The 14730-nt window shown below is 50.0% G+C and overlaps 1 protein-coding gene across 1 annotated transcript in view; it reads right to left on the reverse strand.

Moving 5' to 3' along the window:
- cadps2 (Ca++-dependent secretion activator 2) overlaps positions 1-14730 on the reverse strand; it is a 43169-nt gene that overhangs the window by 4659 nt on the left and 23780 nt on the right. The window contains 13 exon segments of the mRNA XM_052061338.1: positions 1902-1934; positions 2051-2134; positions 2967-3041; positions 3667-3681; positions 4033-4179; positions 4255-4287; positions 4289-4415; positions 6258-6399; positions 8919-9075; positions 12365-12465; positions 12553-12676; positions 12827-12890; positions 13355-13489. Coding sequence (XP_051917298.1) covers positions 1902-1934; positions 2051-2134; positions 2967-3041; positions 3667-3681; positions 4033-4179; positions 4255-4287; positions 4289-4415; positions 6258-6399; positions 8919-9075; positions 12365-12465; positions 12553-12676; positions 12827-12890; positions 13355-13489 — 1237 coding nt within the window.

Consider the following 14730-nt stretch of genomic DNA (forward strand, 5'->3'; position numbering starts at 1 on the left):
GAGGAGGGTGAGGAGGAGGGGGGGGCGTGGGGGGGTGGGCTAGCATCATCGGTATATCACCGCCGCGCGACACATCAGCCCCTAAACGAGGAAGACGCCGCGAGAGAAGCACGCAAAGCGTTTAGCTTGACGCGCTCGAGTCAAAAGGCAGATTGAAGGATTTAAGCCCCCCCCCCTGTGCCCCCCCCCGCCCCGACAGCAAAGTCACGTTGTTTTTTCTGGCTCCGTGGCACAGGAAAAAAAAAAAATGCAGGCTCCTCTAACGGGGAGCGACGCGCAGCGAGCACTCATTCGGCCGTTTGTAATTCGGACGGACCGGCGGGGCGGGAAAAAAGAGGTTAAAGTGGGGGTCACGGGACCCGCAGGGGGCATCTGTCGCCGCGGCGTCCGAGCCCGAAGACGAAAGAAGATGCAAGCGTCGCCCGGATGGCGAGGCGGAGGAGCAAAGATGGCCGTCAACAAACGCAAAGAAATGCGCGCAACTTGTGTCCCTTGGTGACCTTTGACCTCAGACGCAAACAACACGTCCAAAAACTTTGCTCGCTGATTTTTGGCATCTTTCGAACGTCGACGTTGAGTCCGAGAAACAAAACGCCCGCAACGCGCACACTTTGACGCACTTTGGGGAAAAGTGCGCGTGTAACCCGAGACGTTAAATCCGCAAAAAATCTTGCGGTGTTCTCGGAGAAGCAGAAGCGGGGGGTCGGGGGGGGGGGGGGACAAAAGGTGGGCCGACAGTCTTTTCAAGGCGGCGGGCGAGTTCCCTTTGAAGCGCACTTCTGCGAGCGTCCACGACGGCAGCTGCCGAGGAAGCCGAGCCCCCGCCGCCTCGGGTTGCCGGCGCACAAAAGGAGCGGGGGCCGGCGCCGCAGGCCCAGGTGCGCCTTACATTATAATTTGGCAGGAAATCCGCGCGGGAACCTGAGAATAAAATGGAGGACGGGGGGGGGGGGGGAGTGGCGGCTTTGCGGCGACGGATTAAGGAAGGCTCCGTCGGCGGCGGAGGCAAACGCGGTGGAGCGGCGCTCGGCTGTTATGCTGCACGCAAACGCCAAAATCCAGGTTAGCTTGGAAACGCCGGGCCCCGCCCCGCCCCGCCCCAGCCTAAACTTTGACAAAGGCCTTTGAAGCGCATTTGGATTCTGTCCAGAAAAAGCTCGAAAACAAAGATGGGAAAGAAAGCGTCCATCTCATTGGCGAAGCGCTCGAGAGAAATTGGATCGTTTGCCCGCACATCGGCACCCCGACTAACAGGAACAGGAACAGGAACAGGAACAGGAACCGATCACCTCGCCGACTAACGTTCCTGAGACGTCAACAAACGCTTTCATTCATTCATTCATTCATCTTCCGAGCCGCTTGATCCTCACTAGGGTCGCGGGGGGGTGCTGGAGCCTATCCCAGCTGTCGGGGGACACCCCGAATCGGTTGCCAGCCAATCGCAGGGCACACAGAGACAAACAACCATTCGCACTCACACTCACACCTAGCGACAATTTTAGAGCGTCCAATCAGCCTGCCATGCATGTTTTTGGAATGTGGGAGGAAACCGGAGCACCCGGAGAAAACCCACGCAGGCCCGGGGAGAACATGCAAACTCCACACAGGGAGGCCGGAGCTGGAATCGAACCCGGTACCTCTGCAGCTCTGTAGCCGACGTGCTAATCACTGGACTATTTTGGGAAAATATGTTTGTGCATTTTAAACTTTATCACTTTTTTAAAACAAGGATTAACTACTAACACACACACACACACCTCACTTCGTCAAAATGTCCTCACTCTGTTGGCTAAAAACTCATGCCGGTCCTCACAATGTCTGAGTACAAGAACACACACACACACACACACACACAGAAAAAAGATGATGAATTGAAAAAGGAAAAAAAAAAAAAGACTTACGGGAACTTCCACATATTTGGTAGCTGCTTTCACCTTGGTAGGAGAAAGAAGAAGAAGACAAAAAAAAAAATGAAAAGTCAAGTGACTAGAGTGGAAAAAGATTTCATTTGCGGCCTCGAAGAAATAACAAAGCGGGCGCGCACGCTGACCGTGAGGGAGAGGATGGATGACAATAAAGTTCCTTCGTCGTATCTCGACAGCTTGGACAGAACCGCGTCCAACACTGCACACAACTACACATCACTCTGTTGGTTAAAAACTCATGCCGGTCCTCACAATGTCGTAAGTACAAGAACATACACACACACACAGACAAATCAATACGTGCAGTTGGACGCGTCAAAATGACTTCAAAACGTGATGAATTTGAAAATGGAGTATACAGCACATATTGAGAAGATATTTCTGTTTTGCTACGAGTGCTGACAAACGATTAAAAAAATTAATCGCGATTAAACGTATCATAGTTAACTCGGAATTTGCCGTAGTTAATCACAGATTTTTAATCGAGTCTAAATTTTCTCCCATTTTTCTCATTTCAATGCTCTCGTCGACATGGATTCGTGGATGCGTTTTCTTTGTGCAAAATGAAAATATTTACTGACACAACAATTTTGATTTTCAATTTTACGTGAACATTTTTCACTTGATTTTCACTTATTCAAACCGGGAGCACACTTGATTAATTTGGAGCAACGCGACATCCGCTGTGACATGGTGCCCCATTAATCTCACGATTAAAAAAAAAATTAATCGAGTTAAAATTGTTTTAAATTAATGCCGATAATAACGCGTTCAATTGAGAGCACTAATTGATATATATATATATATATTTTTTTTTTAATTATGAAATTGCAAGCATATGAAAAACAAATTTGGGCCTCACTTTAGCCACATTTACTGTACATCCAATTAATCATTTTAGGTACATTTCTATTTATTATTTTTTTTAATATTCAAGGTACATCGATACCGAAATTGGTCAAAATGTTTTCCTGTTAGAATCGGTAACGAACCAAGTCAAGCGCGACAAGAAAGATCGGAAGCCGGCGGTGCCGTCGTCACCTTGGATACGAGAGCGCAGATCATGTCTTGGAAGGTGGCGTCGATCAGCACGTCGATCTTGGAGTGGTAGTGTTGCTGCGGGTGGGGGGAGGGGGGGGTAAAAAGAGCGGGTGGGGGGGGGGGGGCGTGAAGTGGAAGTTTCTAATGGAGTTTGGATGGCCACAGTGTGAATGACATGGTGGAATGCGAAAGCTATGTTTTTTTTTTGGGGGGGGGGGGGGTGCGCCGCGCAACAATTAGCGCAAACTCGCCGCTGTGTCCAGCCGCCGCTAAAGACCGAAGGTGCGCGGCAGATTCAATTAATCCGTCATTTCACGTCCGCCAAAAAAAAAAAACATATTCATGCCACCTTTTCCCTGGCGCAGCGGGGGAGACGGGGGGGGGGGGGGCGGGTGAATGGCGCCACAATGGCTTTTCAGACAGCCCATAAAGGGAACCCCAAATGAAAAAATGTCAATCAACAAAAGCGTGAGGATCGCTGACAAATTGCGGGTCTGACGAGGTCACCGTCGCTAGCTCCTTTTTCTCCCCCCCCCCCCTCTTTTTTCCCCCCTACCTCCACCCCCTTAACGAACCACATTTTCAGGGCGGTATTTGAAAGGGGAGGCTTTCTTCCAAAATGGCTCTCCGCACCGTTGATGTTGACGAGGCACAAAAAAATGGTCGCGTTTGGCGGACAAAATCCAAAATGGCGACTTACCCATTGCGTGTCCGTCTGAAGTCCAACGACGACGCCGACGGACCGACGGACAAAACAAGGACACAAACGTGTTCAACTTCACACAGTTTCGTGACCTCCGTACGCCAAGGCACACTTTTAACATTCCTGTACACCAACGCCTGGTGTCCCAAACCGTGGCACGCGGGCCAACCGCGGGCCCGCACAAGGTTTTTTATTGGCCCGCGGCAAATTCTGAAGCTAGCGTTGAATATGGCCCGTACACGAGTGACACCGATGACAGTGAAACCCCTCAACGATGAAATTGCAGCAAGAAATTTTTCACAACAGGGGGGGGTTTTCACAATAGCAAATTTGATCTCAGACACGCGGAGAAAAATCTCGTACCTCCTGCCCGGTGTCCAGCGCGCAAAGTTTGGGGCAGTGCCTCTTGGCGTCCACGACGATGTTGAGCATGGTGCAGACGCAGAGGGGCACGCGCAAGTCCGTCGACCTGCTGACTTTCTGCATTTTGCCTTCGAAGCGCATTTGGTCCTGCAGGGGGGGGGGGGGGCGACATAAGCCATTGGAGGATTTTAAAGCAGCGGCAGCCATTTGCGGCCGGCCGGCTGACCTCTTGACGCAGGCCTCCATCATGTCGCTGGGCCATCAGCTTGAGTCTCTGGTCCAGGTGGGCGGCGAACTCGTCCTCGGGCCAGCGGAGGTCCGACACGAAGGCCTGCAGCGCGTTGAGCTTCCAGAAAAGATCCTCCGACGTGGCCGAGCCCCTTCTGTCGCAAAACAACGACCGCAAAACGTCCAATAGCGCTTTTGATGACGGCAGGTGATTAAAAAAAAAATTTTTTTTTTTAGGGGTGGGGGGTGCTTTTATTCATGGAAGTGGCCCGCGAGCGTGCGTGCGTGGCGCGGATGTGCGACGCGCGCGCTCGATAGCAACAAGTCGCCAAGAAAACGAGCGCGCTCATCTCAAAAGGGCGGACGGACGGCCGCAGGTGACGACGCGACGTGCAAGTGTACAGCGGGCGGCTGGGATGACAGCCGCGAGACCACGCAAAGGAAGAGGAATCGTAAGGGGGGGGTTAGGGGGGGGGGCACTCAAATTAACGGCGCTCACTTTTCTCACTTGGCCTTTAAAAGACGAGCACAACAAGTGGCGGCGGCGGCAGCAGCGTGGAGGCTTTGGGCTAGCCCCCTCATGTCTAATTAGCGGGGCTCTCCTGTGAAGGCCCCACCCCCCCCCTACCCCCCAGGGTGACGGGCCAATCCACTCACCGTCTGTGCTCGCTAATGAAGTGCCAGCTTGTTTTCTTTTTTTTTTTTTCGCGGCTTTCATGAAGCAACGAGTGTGGTCTGGGTGTTGTGCGCCGCCCCCCCCCCCCCACACACACAATTCCCAACGGCCCCCCCAAGTAACATAACGCCACCAACTTGGCACCAATATGGCCACCAACTGACGCGTTGTTCAAGTGAGCAGGAAGTTAGCAGCTTAGCCGTTTAGCGGTATCCACGGTAACCGGCCGTCCCCCAAGTTCCTCCGGGACAACAAACAAATCAAAAAAGCCCCCCCCACCCCCCCCCCCCCCAGCATCCTCACGTCTTCATGAACCTTCGCTAGAAGGACCCCCGTGTCAACGACACCTTGAAAGGAGACAGACTGGCGGGAATTGTGATCGGGAGTCGATTGAAGACAAGAGATCAATACAGGATGATGATGATGGGCGGGGGTAAAATAAAGCACGGCACTTGGGGGGGGGGGTCAGAGTGTGAAAAGGCTCAAGAGCAGCACTAGCACTGTGTGTGGGACCTGATATTGGTGTTCAAGAAGAGTTTTTGCTTCCAAACTTTTTTTTTTTTGGGGAGGGGGGGTTGAGGGGGGGGTCTGCTTTGCAGCACAAATGAAGCTTCAAGTTGAAATGGCAGCTAAGAAGCATTCGTCATTGTGAAACGCTTCAATTGTTCCCTTTCCCGCCGGCCTTGACGCGTTCTCGCCTTTTTCATGGCTTCCACTTTTCGGTTGTTCACTCAAAAAGTCCTTCAAATGCGGCGGATGGGACAAACTTTACTTTTTAGCAAGACCTCAAATACTTTCCTCAGAGGGGGGGGGGGGGGGGGAGAAATGCAGAGAAGAAAAACGACCCCCCCCCCCAAAAAAACGCTATCAGTTCGATGTTCTTTTTCAATTGTAAATATCAGGCAGGAAGCGATGTTCAAATCCGCGCTCTGTTATTGCTAACATCAACTCCGCCCCCCCCCCAACCCCCCCCCAATAGTCGCAACAAGCTATTCCGCTTCACATTGAGAAGAATTGGGGCAGACTGTTGTCAATTAGTCAAGCCTTGGTCGCATCCCGGCTGGATGACTGTCGCGTACGTGACTTTGGAGTCAGTCAGTCCTCCATCAAGCGTCTTCCAGTTGCTCCAAAATGCCGCCGCTCGCCACTTGCCCGCTACTGGCAAATTCCTATTCGCGGGCTACTTTTAGAGTTCTTCCAAGATCCCGGTTTTGAAATCTTGAAATGGCCTCCTAGCCTCCGCGGGCCACTACGCGCTGGTCAGCAACCCCCCCCCCCCACCCCCCCACAGCCCATCTTTCAAACAAAATTTTCTTCTTACTTGACGGGCTGCCAGGTTTCCTGCTCGAAGCCGCGATGGATGGACTGGGCGATGGACGACTCCATCAGGTCGATGTAGCGCACCACCAGAGGGACAAAAAGATCCTGGAGGTGCTTGTGGAAGGGGCCGTTGCACAGCTGGGCTGGGGGGGGGGGGAGAAGGGGGGGCGGTCAAGGGGCAACAACACATCAAGTCAGCGGTCAATCTATGATGCAGAGGATTTTTGGGTTGAATTTGAAAAATTTTTTTGGGGGGGGGGGGGTTGAAAATTAGGCATTGTTCATTAATCGGCGGGCGGCAGTGGCGGCGGCCGTGTCGGCGCAGCCCTCCTTCTGCCTTCCCTGGCGTCCTTGATGAATTAACGGCGACACTAACGACGCGCTCCCCATTTCGCCGTCTCGGCGGGCTTCATTAGTGGGAAATTGGTTTTGCAATCAACACTTGCCATTTTGCCCCCCCCCACCCCACCCCTCCCCCCCCACCCCCTCCTCGATCCATCCTGCCAGCAGTCCCTCCCCTCCTCGTGACTGCCAACAAGTGAGCATTTACAAAGAAAAACTCAAGTATGGCCGGAAAAGAAAATGCAAAAAAAAAAAAAAAAAAACAAGTGTCACGTAAAACAAATGTGAAGAAAAAAGAAGTATGGAGAAAAAAAAAAAAAAAAAAAGCAAGTCGCAAAAGCTGAAGCAATGAGTTTGACGAAAGGGGGGGTGGGGGGGGGGCGAGGCTACGGGTGAGCAACGGTGAGCGAGGCTACGCGGGCAAAGACGCCGTTTCGAGCGGGTCGGAATGGAAGGTGTCGGCGGTGTATGATGTCAAAGGGCCCATAGGGCACCCAATTTCGGGGCTGCGGGTCAAAGGTCAACGCGGAAAAAGGCGGCGCCGAGGCCGAAAAGATGGCCGAAACCTCATCCATCGCTTGACTTCCGAAATGTAAATACAAAATGAATTGGAAAAAAAAAAAAATCAATAAAAAATCCCCCCCCCCCGCCGCCGCCGCCCCTACGCCAATCAAGTGAGCATTTGCAAAGTGTGCGAAAAACACGGCGCAGTTGCCGAGTCGGGAGCGCGTTTGAAGCGAGCCTTTGAAAAAGCCATCTTCTCAAGGTTTGTGCAAGGCCGGCCAAGTGGCGGCCTTCCCTTCCCTTCCCTTCCCTTCCCTTCTCTTCTCTTCTCTCCTTGCCTTCCCGCGCAATTAGCGGCCACAATGGCAAGCGCAAAAATCAACACGGCGACGTGCGACGACATCTTTTTGTTTCGCCCCGGCGCCCTTGGGACCGCGTCGCATCAGCGTGGCGCCGGAAGAAAAGGGAGAGCACAAAGCCCGCCGCCAACAATGGCCGTCGCGCGTCCTGGTATTGGGACCTTGAGCCGAAAAACATCTCCCCCCCCCCCCCAAAAAAAAGCTTTTAGTTTGCCGATTGACTTGTTTGTTGACACCCCCCCCTCCCCGAGATGATTGCCATCCTTCTTCTGTGTTTAATTTGAAACAAGAAACGTAAAAAAAAAAGAAGAAAAAAATATCAGAAGGGAAAGTGAAGTCCAAACTATAATGAGCACAAAAAAAAAATACCCAAAGAAAAGCCGCCCAGAAAACACAAGCAGAAAGGGGCAAATAAAAAGTCAAATATTGAGAAACACCGGTCGGAAAAGGTGTGACGGCGGGACTCACGATCGGCTATATTGAGCAAAAAAAATGTAAAAAATACCCAAAGAAAAGCCGCCCAGAAAACACAAGCAGAAAGAGGCAAATAAAAAGTCAAATATTGAGAAACACCGGTCGGAAAAGGCGGGACTCACGATCGGCTATATTGAGCAAAAAAATAAAAAAATACCCAAAGAAAATCCGCCCAGAAAACACAAGTAGAAAGGGGCAAATAAAAAGTCAAATATTGAGAAACACCGGAAAAGGTGTGACGGCGGGACTCACGATTGGCTATATTGAGCAAAAAAAAAAAAAAAAAAAATACCCAAAGAAAAGCCGCCAGAAAACACAAGCAGAAAGAGGTAAATAAAAAGTCAAATATTGAGAAACACTGGTCGGAAAAGGCGTGACGGCGGGACTCACGATCGGCTATATTGAGCAAAAAAATAATAAAAAAATACCCAAAGAAAAGCCGCCCAGAAAACACAAGCAGAAAGGGGCAAATAAAAGTCAAATATTGAGAATCACCGGTCGGAAAAGGTGTGACGGCGGGACTCACGATCGGCTATATTGAGCAAAAAAATACCCAAAGAAAAGCCGCCTAGAAAACACAAGTAGGCGCCGAGAGGGGGGGAGAAAAGGGGCATTGTCGCCCCCCCCCCTCGAGATGTTTGCCATCCTGCTCCTGTGTTCAGTTTGAAACAAGAAACGTTAAAAAAAAAAAAAAGAAAAAAAAAACAGAAGGGAAAGTGAAATCCAAACTATATTGAGCAAAAAAAATTTAAAAATACCCAAAGAAAAGCCGCCCAGAAAACACAAGCAGAAAGGGGCAAATAAAAAGTCAAATATTGAGAAACACCGGTCGGAAAAGGTGTGACGGCGGGACTCACGATCGGCTATATTGAGCAAAAAAATACCCAAAGAAAAGCCGCCCAGAAAACACAAGCAGAAAGGGGCAAATAGAAAGTCAAATATTGAGAAACACCGGTCGGAAAAGGCGTGACGGCGGGACTCACGATCGGCGCTGAGGAAGCCGTTGAGGAGTTGGAAGAGCGGAAAGCTGCTCCACGAATCGACGGGCTGCACCCGCAGAGACGAGTCCATGTCGGCGCGGTACAGCGACAGGAAGCTCTCGGCGTGCCGGCGCATCAGCTCGGGCCACAGCGAGAAGGCCTGCCGGGACACACGCGCGGCGGCGTCGACGACGGGTCACCAGCTGATGCCAGACTCTATCGTTCCTTCCACCTAGTTGCCGCTTTTTTGTGGGTGTGCGGGCGCTGACGGGGGGTACGTGCGCACCCAATTTCGGGGCCGCGAGTGAAGCGTTTGTTTTTGTAAACCTTCCAAGTCAAGCCAACGTGTCGTTTTATCAGCAAGATTTTGTCTTCAATTTGGGGGAGGGGTCAGGGTGGGGGGGGGGGTCAGAATAGATTTTTTTTTTACCCCCAAACCAAACCAAAATGGCAATTTTCTCGTCCAAGTTTGGAGAGTCTGAATCTTTTTTGGGGGTGCGTCCTCCCCGTCATGCCGCACGTCGTGACTCACATTGGGAGCCCCCCCCCCGACCCCCAAAATGGCCGACCTCCCGCCCGCACTTTTTGGTGTGTCCCGTTATGACAAACAAGCCCCGCCCACCCCCAAACGTCATGAGATTTGGTGCAACCAGTGGCGGGGATGATGATTTTTTTTTTTACCTTTCAAATTTTCCAAGGGGGGTGCGAGTAAATTGTAAAGGCTCATTTAAAACAGACCCCCCCCCCAAAAAAACGGTCCTTTATGATTGATCCGCTGTCATCTTTTTTAATTTTTTTTTTCCTTTTTTAAGTGCTTCTGCCATCACTTGCCGCCTGCCTGGCGAGCATCTGTCGGGTCTGAAGAGCGTCGGCGGTTCAAAGTTCAGCCTGCCCCGCTTTTGACGTCAAAAAGGACTCGCGAGAGAAAAGTGCAACCGGCCTTGAAAGGCGCCCGAGGACAAAGAGGCGGCGGCATCGGGCCAAAATGAAAAGCGTCGGCGGCTCTTTACCGCCGTGGCCTTGCGGGACTTCCCGTCAGGCCTTGCGAGGTCTCGCTCGGAGTGTTTAAAAAAAAAAAAAAAAAAAAAAAAAAAAAAAAAAAAAAAATTAACTGGGCTGCCCCGTCGCAATTTCAACCTCCTTGAAAGCCGAAGACCGCCGAGCGCGAAATCGCCAACGACCGACGGATACGAAGAAATAAACGGCGATTGAATTCTTCGAAGACGACAAATTCGACGACAATTCAAATGTGGCGCGCGTGACAGTTCTCTTCGCGTCCACCAGGTGGCAATAACGGCAACGTTCGACAATATGTAAATACCATCTTAACTTTTTTTTTTTTTTTTTTTTTTTTAATTCCACCACAAGCGACTAAACCACATGTAGAGCGTCCCAAATCGACCGACTTGTTTTGATTTTTTCCGGCATTAATTGATCCCCGGCCATTGGTTGTTTTTTCCCTTTCTGAAACAAAAGATTCAAGGCAAGATTGAAAAAAAAAAAAAGCATTAACTGGGCTGCCCCGTCGCAATTTCAACCTCCTTGAAAGCCGAAGACCGCCGAGCGCAAAATCGCCAACGACCGACGGATACGAAAAAAAAAACGGCGATTGAATTCTTCGGAAGACGACAAATTCGACGACAATTCCAATGTGGCGCACGCGACAGTTCTCTTCGCGTCCACCAGGTGGCAATAACTGCAACGTTCGACGATATGTAAATACCATCTTAACTTTTTTTTTTTTTTTTAAATTCCACAACAAGCGACTAAACCACATGTAGAGCGTCCCAATCGACCGACTTGTTTTGATTTTTTTCCGGCATAATTGATCCCTGGCCATTGGTTGTTTGTTCCCTTTCTGAAACAAAAGATTCAAGGCAAGATGAAAAAAAAAAAAAAAAAGCATTAACTGGGCTGCCCCGTCGCAATTTCAACCTCCTTGAAAGCCGAAGACCGCCGAGCGCAAAATCGCCAACGACCGACGGATACGAAGAAATAAACGGCGATTGAATTCTTCGGAAGACGACAAATTCGACGACAATTCAAATGTGGCGCGCGCGACAGTTCTCTTCGCGTCCAGCAGGTGGCAATAACTGCAACGTTCGACGATATGTAAATACCATCTTAACTTTTTTTTTTTTTTTTTTTTTTTTTTTAAAAGCGTCCCAAAATCGAGCGACTTGTTTTGATTTTTTTCCGGCAATAATTGATCCCCGGCCATTGGTTGTTTGTTCCCTTTCTGAAACAAAAGATTCAAGCCAAGATTAAAAAAAAAAAAAATTAAAAAAAAAAAAAAAAAATGAAACACGTCGAGTCTGAAATACGCACACTGCATGCAACACCATTGAAAAAAAACACGACGACTAACTTGCCTCTCGTCCCTTCGGCAGCAGCAAAGTACACACACGCACACACACACACAGAAAAGAGCAAAATGTTCATTTTTGATGGACGCTCCCGGAAGGGGGAAATCATTTCAAGCAATTCTTGACGTTGCACTCGTCTGCAAATTTCATCTCTATTAAAGTCGGGCAATTATTTGGGTGCGGCAATCGCGGCAAGAGAAATACGGCGAGTATTCAGAAAAACACGAGTAGCAAAAGTAAAAAGTAGCAAGCGAAATGCAAACGCAAGGAAGGCGTCGCTTTAAAAACAACAACAAAAACGACAGGTGGGCGGAATGCGAGCGCGTTACGCTTAGTTTGACCCCCGGGGGCGCGGAGTTGTTAATTTTCCAGAGTGACACGGGTGGCCGGTTGCCACGGCGACGGGGTTCCGAGAATAGCTGCCGCCGTCGACTCGACATCTGCCATTGATCTCTTTTGGAGGGCGTCGTTTACCGGCGGAACGCGGCAGCCAAAAGTCCTCGAGAACTTCCAGGAAATGATCAAAAAAAAAATTTTCTTCTTTAAAAAAAAATAAAATAAAATACTAATAATAATAATTACGGCATGCACGTGATTCATGTGAATGGGAAACGCTATCCAGCGGTGCCTTGCGATACAACTTGAATTTGCTCTGATCTGAAATGTGAAATTATCGTCCTCCGATTAAATGAACAAAAATGCCAATCTGCTCTAACTCACCCCCCCCCCGAACCCCACCCAACCCCCCCCCCCCAAAAAAACTGTGCAAAATTGCTTTGAATGCGTTTCGACAATGGATCATAACGCAACATCCTTCCGCTGAGCATTATATGGCCACCGGGGGGCAGTATAGCAAATCATGCAGACAAGGAGCGGATGGGACTGGTCAGTTGCTTTCCCCAGAGGATAAAGAATATATGCCGCCCGTGAGCATTGGCAGAGAGGTTTGTCCACATGGTTGCGATGGACAACCCCCCCCCCCGATAAGTTTGATCTTGGCGTACCAAAATTGGCAGGCACATGGAGCAGCCCTGAGACGTTTTAAAAAAAAAAAAAAAAAAAAAAACGAAAAGAGAGAACAACCTCGGCGTGATGTTCGTCGTTCTGCTGCAAGACTTCGATGACGAGCTCGGCCAGCCTGACGGCGTCCCGCAACCTCTTCTCAGCGTCCGGTTCGGGCTCGGCTGCTGCAAAAGGCCGCGAAGTCGTCAGCCAGCGTCGCGTCGGCGGGGGGTCGAAGGGGGGTGGGGGGGGTCGCTGCGCGCGCTCACCCTTCACGTCGGCGTACTCGATGAGCTGGCTGTAGTTAATGGCCGCCGCCTTCTCCAGACATGCCTGCAGCACCTTCTTCATCTCCTCGCAGCTGACCGGCGTGCTCACGTCCTTCATGAGAACCTGGAACCACATCAGCAAACTTGCCCGGTGCAATTTTTTTTTTTTTTTTGGTGGGGGGGGGGTGTTGATGCGTCAAACTAGATGGACATCGGGATAGGGCGTGTTTTTCCGCACACATTTTGTATCTCCATAAAATGCCAAAAATATTACCCTCTCCTGCAAGGAGAGGGTGGCCTTCAGTGCGCCATCTGGTCGTCCGAAAGGGAAGCAGTACCTGCACACACAAAACAAAAACGTGGATGGAGGGAAGGACGGCGGCGGCGGCGGCGGCGGCGGCGGCGGCGGCGGCGGCTTTCTCCCGAGAAGAATACGAGCGAATCTTCAACAGATGGCGGCGGCTCCTTTGCGCTAATTACGCTGAGAAAGAACAAGAACGACGACAAGAAGCTTTTCTCTTTTCTCCCCCCCCCACCCCCTACCCCAACCGCCTCCCTTTTTTTTCTCACCTTCTTCACTGACAGGCGAACAAACAACTCGAGTGAACACCCCCCCCTCATTCCCACACTGACCTTTGAGGTTAAAGAACCCCCCCATCACCACATTCGCCCCCCCCCCGCAACCTGTTATCATCACTACACTTTAAAAGAAAGAAAGAAAGAGTAGTAAGTAATAATGAGAGCAGTTCTACGGTTGCGATGTGTTTGGGGGGCTCGGGGGGGGGGGGAGCTCGTTGGTTACCTAAAATGTGTGATCTGGTTCTCCAGGAGAAGCATGAGTCGACTCCTGACGGCCCGGAGGAGAAGCATGAGTCGACTCCTGACGGCCCGGAAGCGCTCCTGCTCCTCCAGCGTCACCGTCCCCATCCCGTCAGGCCTTCAAAAACAAAAACAAATTTCTTGTTATGTTTTTGATATATGTGAACCCAGGCACTACTTTTTAAGGACCCGCTGTTCTATTCTATTTTTATTTGGTAATTCTTTAGAGATTTACAAAAAAAAACAACAAAATAGTGATATTCCCCCTGGTGGTCGAAATAAAAGATTGCAGGTAGGATTTGGGACGAGTCTCAAATACCGCAGGAAGTAAATGGCAAGAACTGCATCTGTCCAAATCTGCTGAAAATAATAAAATACTTTATAATATCACTTTTTCTTTTGTCTTTTGACCTGCCTGAATAATCTAATGAATTTAGATTATTTTTAATCTTAATTTTAATGAATTTAAAATGAAAACGGGTGTTTTCTCTGGTCATTTTTAGATGAGATTAAAATATAGATTAATTAATCGCAAAAAAAAATTAATCACCTGACAGCACTAAATATTTAAAATCATATACGTTTGTGTATCGTTTGGTGGCAAATCTGTGCGTAATTGTCAGCCGTTATAACTGCACCGAAAAACGGAACGAGAGGACATTTGGCGACAATGAGAAATTTTCCACAAAAAAAAAAATTTGGTTTAGCTTAGCGCCGCTACAATAAATCAATCTGAAAAGGAGCATTAACTGACAAAGAACACCAAACTCCTCGGATGGCCAACGTGGATTATTCGAACCCTTCACACAACTGCCACTTTACCCCCCCCCCCCAAAGGTGCTACAAAAACAACAACAACAGCAAATGACAGCTTGCTTTTTTTTTTGTGGTTTCCTTTTCTTTGCCCGTTAAAGTTGATTTGAACACGAAGCGCTCATCATTTGATCCTTTTTTTCAAGTTTGCCGTCTCTCGGCGGCACCTTGTGGCGCTCTTAAAAGCCGGAGTGGAAGGAAAAGAGAAGAAAGGCAGCAGAGGGGGGGGGGGGGGACAGGGGGGGTGGGAAGAAAAGCGGCGGCGCGCAGCCTTGACTCGGCAAGCGTCTCGGAGTGAAGAATTCACGTTCCGCCGGCGCGTGAGCGGCGTCCATCTTTGATTGGCGGCTTGACGCGAGGCCGCTGTCAAGCGCTTCTTGGCGCCACCGTTCTTATTTTACGTTAATGTACCGCAAAGGGTCAAACGATAGCCACTCGCGCGCACAATGCTAGCCACAAGTCGCATTTGGAGCGTAAAGGCCAAGCTGAACGTGGGGCTAGCGCACGTTTTTGGCGTGGGGGTGGGGCAACAAAATTGGAAAGCCC

This window comes from Hippocampus zosterae, chromosome 3 (genome assembly GCF_025434085.1).
Source record: "Hippocampus zosterae strain Florida chromosome 3, ASM2543408v3, whole genome shotgun sequence".
Lineage (NCBI taxonomy): Eukaryota > Metazoa > Chordata > Actinopteri > Syngnathiformes > Syngnathidae > Hippocampus > Hippocampus zosterae.